Genomic DNA, 12,591 nt, shown 5'->3' with positions numbered 1-12,591 from the left:
AGATGACTCCATGTCGCTTTCTATGGGATGCAGCACTCCCCTCCTTTCTCTTCTATTTTTGTTAGAAACAGTTAGATACCCAACACATTGGACACCAAGGTTTGAATTTTGAAGGCGGATGTAACCACCCCCTTCTCCTCCGTAGTTTCTTCCTCGAGCAATTTGAAAAGATAAAAATTTAGCAGATGTGAGCTCGACCAATTAGTGAGGACATTGTTCTATTCGTAGATTAGATTAGTTTAGAGTAACCCAGAGTATAAAACAAAACTGTTCTATTCGGATACAACTAACCACATATGATCACATAGTAAGTAGTTTTGTGTTGAATACTCTCGCAACTTCAAAAGGGAGAACATCAAATGTAATGTAACGACTAGTTTTGTGTTATATTCTCGCATAAGCGAGAACATCTCTTTACAAATCTTATGATAATAAAAGTCATCACATAACATGGACTATAAGCAAATTTCTCGCCCTTAGATATAATATTTATATTCCTTCCAAATCTCGAGCTGTCTTACTATTTGTACTCCTTTTTTATTTGCTAGAGTCTTGGGAGATCACTTGAAGGCATCAAATAATTTTGAACCAGCAGAGACCACCTTATCCAACAATTTCTATTGATGTCTAAAGAAAATACTTTCCAGACATTTCAAAGTACGAGCAATTCCTCGTGGCCTCATGCTTGTGGACGAAAACACACCGACCCATCTATCTCTTGCCACACAGACCAATAATTTTGAAACGAGATTCATTTCGAATCTCGGAGTCCGGAGTCAGTGTACCCATAGATCTGGGCGTTCCTAGAAGAGAGAGATCTAAACTTTCCATTTGTATAAGATGGTCAGTGAGATAAACCGCAAAATTTAACTCCCGACAATAGACACAAATCCGAAGAGGATTTGAATTCAATAATTCTACCTTTTACTCAAATCTTGTTGCTGGGGAATCAGTCAAGGCAACTGTAAAATATTCTAATACAACCATCGAAAGAAACTAAATTGGAAATATAAAGATTTAACTCAACCTTTGGAAATGGAGGGGAGTCCGAGGGAATGTAAAGGAACTAAATTGGATGTAAATCGAAAGGTTCGATTCTTACTACAGAATGTTTTTGGGATTTAGGCTTCGAATGATTAAAATCTATCATATGTTACAACAAAGTAGTGTGTTTAAACCTGGACGCTGTGCTTTTTTTGGAAAGGTATCATGCGCCCAAAACGGAACTTGGATGTCAAGTTTGTAATTTCTTGCTGCGTCCTTTTGTCTTCCTTCAATACATTTTTTCTTCTATTCATTCGACCATCTATTCTATGTCACTATTTCGAAAAATCATTATGTGCAACATGCATTTTCCCTCACTTATTTATGGATAGAAAATAAACGATTCTGGTTCTTCAATCTTCGAATGCTGGTGTTTCTTGGACATCAAGCAAATAAGAGGAAATCTTTCAAACAAATAAGGAGAAGAATTATATAGAAGAAACCTCCAAAACCCAGGGACGATTGTTAGAAATGATTAAACCAACCATCAATCCATAAGCATCCATACAACGTAGTGGGGAAGCTATGTGAGGGCGAGGAGTGGCGGCCGCCCCTCCCCTTGTCGGAAGTGATGAAATTTCGTATGGTTTTCTGGCCTTTTGGGTTTCCCTATTCTATCGCAGCACAAGCTGATCGTGAGCTCTCTTTTTTGTCAAAAAAAAAAAAAAAAAAAAAAACCTAGGCCAAAGAAAGGAGAAATGAAAATGTGCATTTTGCAGCTTCTGGAAAAGGAGAGGTTCTGACGAAGAAGAAAAGAAAGGAAGAAGAGAGACTTTCTCTCTCTCCCATCCCACCCCACGTGCCCTTTCAAAATTACAATTTGCTTTTTTTTTTTTTTCAACTATTGGTTAATCAATTTCCACCACCTAACTTACTATTAATGATTTATATTGGAATTTGTTTTGTTTTTTAATTATTATCCAATTAATTTGCCACTCTTTCAATATTTTTTAAACCACTTGTTTGACACTGTTATTTATCTTAAAATTCACTATAAATTTATACAAGCTTCAAAAAATAATTTGTAAAATACTACGAACTCGTAATTATTTGTTTGTTTTTTTTCTCTTACCATCAAATTCAACAAAGTAGTAAAGAAAATTTGTCAATATTTTTATATTATATGTTTTATAATCAATGTTTTTCAGATATTATATGGTATATAATAAATAGACAATTATTTATATAGCATATAATAAATTTATTCAAATTTTCCTAGGTCCTTGCCTAAGTGTAAAGTCATGTCCACCGTCCGGCTAGAACTTAGCATCTTTTAAAACTTTGCTAATTATATAGTTAAGTAATGGGACGATAGAACAAGAAACGGTGCTAAGTCATCCTTCAAATAATGTTGTTGTTCAAAACCCTCCTTCGGCTATTTTGAGTAGTCCAAATCCTCTTTTGAATATTTCGGTTAATGCAAATTCTCCTATAAATATTACGGGTAGTTCAAATAATCTTCTTGCAAATCCTGGACTTAGACGTCAAATGAATGTTCACGTTTTTTCAGGACCCTAAACTTTTTAAATTTCCCCCCTCCCCCAAGAATTTCTGGCTTCGCCACTGATACAACGGACATAAGAACGAAGTAAATTATAAATCTTGATGGTGAGGTGGAGTATGCAGCGTTTGGTGGAGTCGCAGGGGTAGTAGAATTGTTAAGATAACATACACAGGTGGGGGGATCATCATTTGGAAAGTAGCAGGGATTTATGGAGTATCCGGTCTGAGCTATAGCGAGCACGAAGAGGAAGACACCAGCAATGAGGGAAATAAAAGCCCATGGATTCCTGAAATAAGTGTGAAACGAGAACGGCGCGCCACACGTTCCAAGGCTTCTTGCAGTAGTGAATCGTGATACACTTTCTTATGCACCGCATTAAAGCTGTCGTCTGGATCAAGCGTTATGTCCTTAGAGAGCTAGTTGAAAAGATTCGCAACTGCCTTGTCACTTCCCAGGGCGTTTTGGAGCATGTAGGAGGGCAGCATCTCTGGCATTGTCTATGATGTTGTCCATGAAAAATATATAGGATGTGACCTCGTTGCCTGCCCCAACATGGAAGCTCTCAAGCGCTATCAGATTCAAGAACATGGACTCAGTGGTGTCATCCACAACAATGGCTGGGAGCCTGAGGACTCCCTGGCGAATGAGATGTCTTTGAGGCTGGTGGTTTTGCTTTTCTTGAATCTGATCCCGGCTTCATTGAGCTCTGTTACTGACCAGAAGATTTCATCGTGACGGTTCAGTCTATAATCTGCAGTGACCTGTCTTGCAATAGGGCTCTCGCTGAAGCTGGCTCTTCCTATACACATCCAATGAATGCTTGCATTGTCCCATCCTTGAGGCTGCTGCACTGGGGGAGTAGAACTCGATTAGGAGTTTGATCACAAACCCTTCATCTTGTCGAAAACAAATGGAGATTATTGCGCAACGAAAAACATCAGCAGAGGATGCAGAGTAGTGCCTGTTAGAACTTGAGCATCTGACATAGGATACAGACTCGTGTGTTACAACGTTAGCATCTAACGCAAAATCAATTGGCAGGTTCAAGATTATATTAAATTATTATGCAACACTTAATTTCCTGACATGAGATTGAAACTCTCAACATTAAGGACTCTTACGCCTTAGTGTAATTGCTCTCAACTGCAACCAGCTTGTCAAGAACCAGCATGGGCAGGGCAACTGATTCTCAAGCATTTACATGTCGCACTTGATGTACGGCATGATATGGAGCTTCCCCTGATTGCTGAAAATGTGATCATTGGGAGCATAATCATCCATTAAATGAGAAGCAACCCGCACGACTTCCAGCATGAAACAGCCATCCAGAATAGTTAGCTGCAATAATCTTTCCGTATCATCTCTCCACTCAGGATCAAGCTGATTGTACGAGTACTTCAATTCCTGCACCACCTCAGCCAGCACGTTGATGAACAGCTCAACAGGTTTCTCACATCTTTTCAGAAAATGAAGAAGCACGCTGTGCTTGTGCTCCTCCATTGGATTCGAATAAAATGGTAAGGCCCGAAGGAGACCACCTGGGGCTTGTAGGCCTTCATGCTAATATCCGTGATGCAGGCTGGCAGTCTGTAAATCAACCCCTGCTCCAATGCTCCTCCTCCTCTATCGAAACATCCTGCATCTGATAGAGCTCTTTGTTAGCTTGAATAATCCATTTCTTGTCTGCCATCGCGATTGGCTGTTCCGCAGGCTGCAGACAACCGAATTTGTTCCCTTATATATGCAGTATCGAAAATCAGAATCAATATCTCAGGTGTTAATGTGTACAATGTTTCCAATCTTTTGATTCTTGCTTTACAAGCAAGATATTCACTCCGACAAGCTTAAGCAGTAAAGAACAATAATTCGGTCACTCCGGCAAGCTAGAGTGATTAGGATGAAAGTGAGAGATTTATCGGTCTTAAAACATACCAGGCAACTGCAGTGTGATTCGTTTCCTCCCCAGAAGACGGTTTCTATTCGGTTTAATTACAGATTCACACACTTTTCCTTCTCAGGCTGCTGGCTTGCTATTTGCTCTGAAGGCCTGAGTCTCATGATCTGGTTCTATACACTCAAATACTAGATTAGATTGAACAACTTACAATCTTCAAAGTATGTTGAAGGCTTGAAGGAAGAAATGGAGAGATTTCGAGCAGAAAGTAGAAGATGGATTACTAAGGAATAAAATCTCTCTTCTACAAAATGGTGATTAGAAAGGATAATTGTCCTATGTCCGATCGCTTGTAATACACTGAAAACGAAAAATCATTACCTTCACAACCATGAGGTACTTAATCCAATCTAGTCCTAAACACCAAACGAGTGATTAACCTTAAGGCATTAACCCCCAACAAGTGCATGTAACTAAGAGCTACTTGGTATGTGGCTTCTTGTTAGCATTGAGCTCTAAACTTCCAACCTGAATATATGACCTATCACACGTGTTATAATTTGAGTGAACCATCGTTGAGAAAAAATAGTATTACTTGACGAAAAGCTAGTTGGTACGTAATATGTTGATAATATATCAAATTTCCCCGAACATTAAATTTCAACTATGAATTTCAAAATGGAAGCATAATATCTAACACGAGTGTTATAATTTGAGGAAGTATCTTATGGAATGAACCCATTTATTGTTATAGATTATAGTTGTCAATTCACATGTAACATTGTAAACATCGACATTTACAGATCATCTAAATCTGTGCCTAAACAATGACTTGTTTGCTTTTCCCCACTCCCCCATTTAAATTACCAAATTGATTGTTTGATGGTGCCTCGGCAGAGTTTCTCTGTTACTGCTTCCAACTTCCATTGATGCCCCTTCAAATCTCATTTGCTGTGCTTCCCATCTTAATCAGTACCCGGAAAATCTGCTTAATTTTGCATTATATAAGTGGGACAAGATGACTCCATGTCACTTTCTATGGGATGCACCCCTCCCCTCCTTTCCCTTCTCTTTTTGTTAGAAACAGTTAGATACCCAACACATTGGACACCGAGGTTTGAATTTTGAAAGCGGATGTAACCACCCCCTTCTCCTCCGTAGTTTCTTCCATTTCGAGCAATTTGAAAAGATAAAAATTTAGCAGATGTGAGCTCGACCAGTTGGTGAGGACGTTGTCTTCATTTTTTTATAGTCAAGTTCGAACTCTTCTCCTCCTAGATTAGATTAGTTTAGAGTAACCCAAAGTACATAACAAAATTGTTCTATTCGGATACAATTAACCGCATATGATGACATAGTAAGTAGTTTTGTGTTGAATACTCTCGCAACTTCAAGGGGGAGAACATCAAATGTAATGTAACGAGTAGTTTTTTGTTATACTTTCGCATAAGTAAGAACATCTCTTTACAAATCTTACGATAATAAAATTATCACGTAATATGTACGTTAAGCAAATTCCTCACTCTTAGAGAGAATATTTATATTCCTTCCAAATCTCGAGCTGTCTTACTATTTGTACTCCTTTTTTATTTACTAAAGTCGTAAGAGATCATCTTGAAGGCATCAAATAATTTTGAAACAGCAGAGACCACCTTATCCAACAATTTCTATTGATGTCTAAAGAAAATACCTTCCAGACATTTCAAAGTACGAGCAATTCCTCGTGGCCTAATGCTTGTGGACGAAAACACACCGACCCATCTGTCTCTTGCCACACAGACCAATAATTTTGAAACGAGATTCATTTCGAATCTCGGAGTCCGGATTCAGTGAACCCATAGATCTGGGCGTTCCTGGAAGAAAGAGATCTCCAACTTTCGATGTGTATAAGATGGTCAGTGAGATAAAACTATGATGGCCGCAAATTTTAAAATAAGTGATCCGAATTTCTAAGTCTTCCGACATTAGACACAGATCTGGAAGGAATTTGAATTCAATAATTTTACCTTTTACTCAAATCTTGCTGCCGGGGAATCAATCAAGGCCACTGTAACCATCGAAAGAAAGAAGAAAACCATGTGCTCACATGAATCCACGCTACGTGGATCAACTTAATTACATCTTCTAATTATTTAATAATCCGCCCATATTAAAGAGAACACAGAAACAATATATTATTATAAAGATTTATTATAATAATTTAATACAACTTTATAATAACAACTGAATTAACGATAATAACACTCATACGCATACTCAGTCCACATGCTAATGGACAATACAATCAACACGCGTGAATCGATATTAAAAACAATGGAATACGCAATAACACTGAGTACGTGTGATCTCCTTCCCCAATCAATCGGTGCACTCAGTTTAACGAGACAAAGCAGATATAATCTTAATGCGACGGTCACAATGTCACGCGATGCACGGTAGCTACATAACATTATCACTAGTTCGGTCGGTTTGTAACCTTATACGTCTCTGTCCCTCTGGCACTCTGGTGGCATAGTAGGGTATCGGACTCGGTCAGTGCAGTAGTTGTAGATGGTGTATTTCTGGCGGACCCACCTCAGCCTCCTCCATTGCTGAGCATCAAGGTCTTGGAACTCCCTCTGGTCCCACCATCTCTTACCCTGTGTGTCACAGAACCTGGCGTTGACGGAGGCCTCGCAGCCGTCGATGTGGAAGCTCCGGTACGTGGCGATGAACGGGGCCTTGGACCAATCGGTCTTTTCCAGCCCACCCCTCGTGGCCCAGTCGTCTGCGTTCCACAAGCTGGAGTAGAGCTTCATGGGCTGGTTAAATGGGAATTTCAGACCCAAATCTTTGCAGTTTTTGAACACCCTGATTGGTACGTCGTCCACGAGGAATCTGATTTTGCATGACATGGCGGGACACGTCAGCCACATACGAATTTTGCTCAAAATGGCCAAACACGATAAAATCATTGAATTTATATCAAAAATTGTTTCGACCAAAAACAAAAAATGTATGAAAAAAGTAAAAGAAAAGGCAAGAAAAAAGTGGAGATTCCCCCTCAATAATTTGGTGACCAAAGTTCAATGTTTGTCTGTTGAAAAATTGCACGGGTTTTGGACTTTTTGGTCAACATAATACTGAAAACCGGAATAAAATCCTCTCTTGGTCGCCTTTATGGGAGTCAGAAGATCAATAAAATGTGTCCGTTCATCGTGCAATTAGAAATTATTTTGAATTTAAAATTTAAAATTAAATATAAATAGTACGTAACGAAAACTGATTACACAATATACGATAAATAAATACAATTAACTGAATTTCTCAATCCCCATAAACAAATCCGGAGAGTACTCTTATCCCTAAAAATCCACATTTGGTCAAATTTTGTCGGAAACCAAATTTAAGATTGAAAATCTTTGATTTACTAGGGTTTGCTGGACTTTGTTTTTTCTTTTCACGGTTGGAAATTTTGAACTCTATGAGTTTGGTGCGAATGTAATGATGGTGGAAGGAGTCTATAATTTATCATCTTTACGGTACCCGTCACGTGATCGTAATTACACAACGAATAATGCAAGAGATGTAATGATTTCTGTTAACATTTTTTCAAACTGCACTATTCACTCGGGTTTAAATTGAAAAAATTAAAAGAAAAAAAAATAAGATAAAAAGAGAAAACTAGAGGGTTAAAATCATTGCACTTGTTATTTTCCACACAAAACAACTTTGTTCTAATGTTTTGAGGGTCATTAGGATTAGAAATAGCATAAATTAAAAGAAAAACTAATAAAAAATGTTTAAAAATTTTTAACGATAAGAATTAAATAAATAGTATCAAGATTAACTTTTGTAAAACTATAACTTCTCGTTAAAATTTTTCGTTAAATTTGCCTGATTTCAACATCGTTTTTTTTCTCTTCGTCACGGTACGAATGAAAATATCGAAGGAAAATCAAGAGAAAAAAATGTTCATACAAACAGAGGAGTTTAGAAACAGGGGTTGAAGAAGGGAGAAAGAACTTACACAATCTGGTAGAGATTCCAGAGGACAGCGTAGGAGTGGTAAGCTGCAGTGGGGTCGAACCAGAGGAAAATCCTCTGCTCTCTATCCCCCTTTCCTCCTGTGAACACATTGGTCTGCAGAATGTAGGGCTGCCCTGTCCTGTTCCCCAAGAACTCGAAATCGATCTCATCGTGCTCGCTGTTTTGCGAAGACAGCTGAATAGCAAGCGTAAATCATTTGAGCTCAATGCCCATTTCAAAAGTATTTGGGAAACAAAAGTAATATTATTAAGCAAAAAATGAAAAAAATCGAGAAAAATGCTCACATAGAAAGCAGTAACAGTTCCAGCAGAGTCCCCAGGAACCATCTTAATTTGCATATGGAAGTGGCCGAACAGGTAATTTCCTTTCGATTGGAAGCCAGTACCTTCACAAAATTAAAACCAATTTTTAGTAAGCCTCCATAACATTAACTGTCAAGCGAGTGTTTACCGCTGTATTAAGTTACTAACTGGTTAACTGCTTAAGCGCTACTAATAATATAAGTGCTTTTACTTGTTCCTTTTTGTACCTGTGTACTTGTCGAGATGCAACTGGATCTCATTGCCTCCATTGAAGTACTTGATGTGATCAAATGCCCAAGTGGGCATGTAGTTTCTGCCGAACGGCACCGCAACCGGCGTTTTCAGGGGAGCTGCCATTGTTGCAGAGGCCAAACACAGCAAACTCAAAAACACAGTCCATTGTTTGCAAGAAGCCATTTTCTCTGCACAAAAAAATTAAAAAAAAACAAATGTTCCCAGAACACCAAATTAGTAAAAGCTTGAAACTTGAAAGGATTGAAAGGAGTGTTCTTCAAGATTCTAGAGCATTACCTCCAGCAGAGAGAGAGAGAGAGAGACTTTGAGGTATGATAAGGAAAAATGAGAGGGGGCAGCCCTATTTGTAGCGTGGGGATTTTATCTGCATTTCATAATTCAAAAGTGTTCTGTTCAAAATTTTTAACCTGTGGAAAATTTAATTAATTAATTATTAATGAGATTATTATATATTGCTCGTAGCAGTACAGCTGTTCAATTATTTTTCTTTGGCAGAGCGGATTGGACTTCAGGCGAAAGATAAGGATTCGTTTGAAATTAATTTTTAGGCCTAATTGCATTAAGGGTGATAAGGTCATTTTCAACTTAAAGTCGGTCAGATAATTCGTTTTCGTCATCTAGCACTCTAAGATATTAATATTTTAATAAAAGTATAAGTTCATATTTGCCTCCGTCTCCAATCAGAGGTCAAAGGCCCATAGGGCTCGTTTTAGCCTTATCACAAAAAACCGTATCCAACCGAGCGCCAAATGATCAAACATAATTTATTATTTAAATTTAAAAACTACAACAACTTAAATTCAAATCTGACAACAACTTAAATTTAAAAACTAAAACTTATATTTAAAAACGATGAATTAAATTTAAAAAAATACAAATTAAATATAAAAACTACAAATTAAATTTAAAGGAATGGTGAATGAATGATTTAGGTATTTATGGAAAAAAAATTAGAATTTTTAAGAATTAAAAAAAATTAGCCCAAAAAACCTATTAAAAAAAAATTCAAATGCAACGGCTATTTGAATTTTAGCTTAAGCATTCCTATCAGTTATAACCTGACAGGAATAAAAAATTTCTCACCAACCCTCCAACCCTCCAGCCCTTTCAGATTCCGTGGGGGCCTCTCAAATTCCACGAGCCATCTGGCCTAGCCCTCGGTTGGAGATGGCTTTCAGGACTATTTTCGGCCCTCTGGACCCTTCAATTGGAGATGGCCTAAGATAGTGGCAAAGATAGTACATGTAGTAAAATTAGGATTAAACCCATCTTTTAAGATTAGGCCTAAAATTGAAAATTCTCTCAACTCTTATTATATGTGAGCCTTGATCAAATTTTTAATTTTAGGCTTAAATTCTAATAAACTTCATCACAGGAACTTAAATCTTCTTAATTTTTTTACCGCAGAGGCTATCCTCCAACTAATCAATTACCACCGTGACTATTAATTCAATTAGCCTAATTTTTATTGTTGTTGTTAAAATTTGACTCTTTCAAGAGAAATTTTATGCATATTTACATCACAAAATGGTAAAACATGTGTTATAATATAAATGACGTGACTGATATAACTCTTTTTTCAAGAGAATATTATTATGATGTAATACTACAATGACATGTGTTAATTTTTCCCAATCATTTTATTATTGCCACTTTGACGCTGGCAGTGTAACAATGTCAACAACTTTCTCTTTTTTGTAAGATATATTTTTAATATTTATGCACTTATATTATGACACATGTTATACATCTAATGTCCTGAGTAAAAATAAAAAATAAAAAAAAAAAAAAGCTCCTCTTTGGCTCTTTTTTTTTTCTTTTGTGGCCAATCAGAAATGAGAGGCTGGCTAGTGGCCGATGGCCACTGCAATATACTTCAGTAGGTGGGTTTGGTATGGAGAAAAGTGAGTCTCTTTTAGCACATTTTGTCTTTGTCATCTACTTGGAACACAGCTAGCTCTTTGCGTGAAATTGGCAACCTGCTTGCCTCTATTGAAGCAATGTGTCGGTAAACAATAATGGGTTGTTAAAATTGGCAATTGTGGAATCAACATAAGACACCGACTAAATGTTTAGTGTAATGATGGCACGGTTTAATCATCTTATTAATTCACATGTTATAATATAAATAAGATATATTTAACAAGGAAAAGGTTTTCGGTTATGGAATATCTAGCAAGAAGCTCAAAAAATATGGTTGAGAAGGTTCTTAGAGAAACTCCAGCCCTCTCTAAAAGGTTGGCCCAAAGCCTAAAAAAATAGGTTGGCACCCAAAAAAACCCCTCCATCCCTAAAAATAAAAATAGACCAGCCCAAAGTCCAAGCCAGTTTGTAGGCCTGCCCAAAAAAGATTGAGTGAGGAACCGGCCTATCTGACGTCGTGTTAGCGTCCGCGAAGGCCTGATTTTTTTTTTTTTTTTTTTTTTTTGCATCACGTGCGTGTTCCTAACAACAAACAAACTATGGGCTCTACCGCTGTAGGCGCACTAAAGGGGCACAGGACATGGGCCACGTGGCGAGTCTTCAGCCATTAGATTTCGAACGACTAGTTTTCTGAACCATTGGATTTCCAACTGTCAAAAAATAAAAATTTTGAATTTCGAACCCAACGGCTAACGACGTGGCAATATCAGGGCCGTTCGATTCCTAGATCAGCGGTCCATGATTTTCGGCCAAAAAACATTAAAAAAAATGTCAAAATTCTTACCGTTGGTCACGTGTCCAATTTTGGGTTGCTAGATTTCAATCTTTTTCAAATCCAACGGTCCAAATTAATAAAAATTATTTAAAAAAATAGAAAAAATAAAACAAAACTTTATTATTTTTTTCTATAAATACCTAACCACCATCTTCTACCTTACATCACATTTCAATATTTTCAACACTTTGAACCAAAGCTTTCATATACTTTTGTGTGCAAAAAATGGCTACTTCGACGGTCATCGAAGATGTTACAGTTGTGTGAATGCTGAGTTCAAATTACTCATGACCTGCTTACGAGTAATGAGATGTAGTTGCGAGAACTTTGGAGTATAATTACTACAGCGTTTTGCGAAAGGCTTGGAAAAGACGCAAGAAGTAGTCAAGGTCTTTAAGGTCGTTGGAAAAAAACTCAACAACTCGCTTACTTGTTTGAAAAACAGCCTCTCTCAGGCTTTCACTAATCTGAGTAGTGTTAGAACTTTTGTGGATCAGGTGACAATATTTTTATTTATTTATTTGTATCCCACCCTGCATCAATATTTTAATTTATTTATTTGTATTACACCCACATTTTATAATATTGTCTTATCCCACATTTTATAAACACTTCAAACACAAGCATGGTACAATGCGAACAACAAAAACAAATCATTCACCAATAGGAATGTGGGAATGTTGGAATGTTGTCAAAGATTGTCGCATATACAAACATGTGCCAACCAGTCCATAAGTTGTCATGCACGGCATCCCTCTACACAGTTCGCCAGAAGCAGACCCAGACCAACAGGAATGCGACACATTTAAATAGTAGGAAGGGTCGCCTGAAGTAGTGCCAGAGCCGACTCGTCGGTCCCTACGGC

General features: G+C 37.4%; 1 protein-coding gene and 1 pseudogene across 1 annotated transcript; both read right to left on the bottom strand.

Moving 5' to 3' along the window:
- Positions 1 to 2,521: 2,521 nt before the first annotated feature.
- LOC125471410 lies at positions 2,522 to 4,238 on the bottom strand (annotated as a pseudogene).
- Positions 4,239 to 6,591: 2,353 nt separating this feature from the next.
- LOC103944733 (xyloglucan endotransglucosylase protein 2) lies at positions 6,592 to 9,460 on the bottom strand. Its single transcript, XM_009355206.3, has 5 exons — positions 9,305 to 9,460; positions 9,001 to 9,195; positions 8,756 to 8,856; positions 8,452 to 8,645; positions 6,592 to 7,319 (listed from the first exon to the last, which is right to left on the bottom strand). The coding sequence occupies exons 2-5, from the start codon at positions 9,188 to 9,190 to the stop codon at positions 6,920 to 6,922; spliced, it is 885 nt and encodes a 294-aa protein (XP_009353481.2). The 5' UTR covers positions 9,191 to 9,195; positions 9,305 to 9,460; the 3' UTR covers positions 6,592 to 6,919.
- Between the last annotated feature and the right edge of the window lie 3,131 nt (positions 9,461 to 12,591).

This window comes from the organism of the source record quoted next, unplaced genomic scaffold, assembly GCF_019419815.1.
Source record: "Pyrus x bretschneideri cultivar Hongxiangsu unplaced genomic scaffold, Pyrus_bretschneideri_v1 Contig6, whole genome shotgun sequence".
Lineage (NCBI taxonomy): Eukaryota > Viridiplantae > Streptophyta > Magnoliopsida > Rosales > Rosaceae > Pyrus > Pyrus x bretschneideri.
Note: the sequence above shows the minus strand (reverse complement) of the source record. Positions and strands in the feature narration are given on the sequence as shown.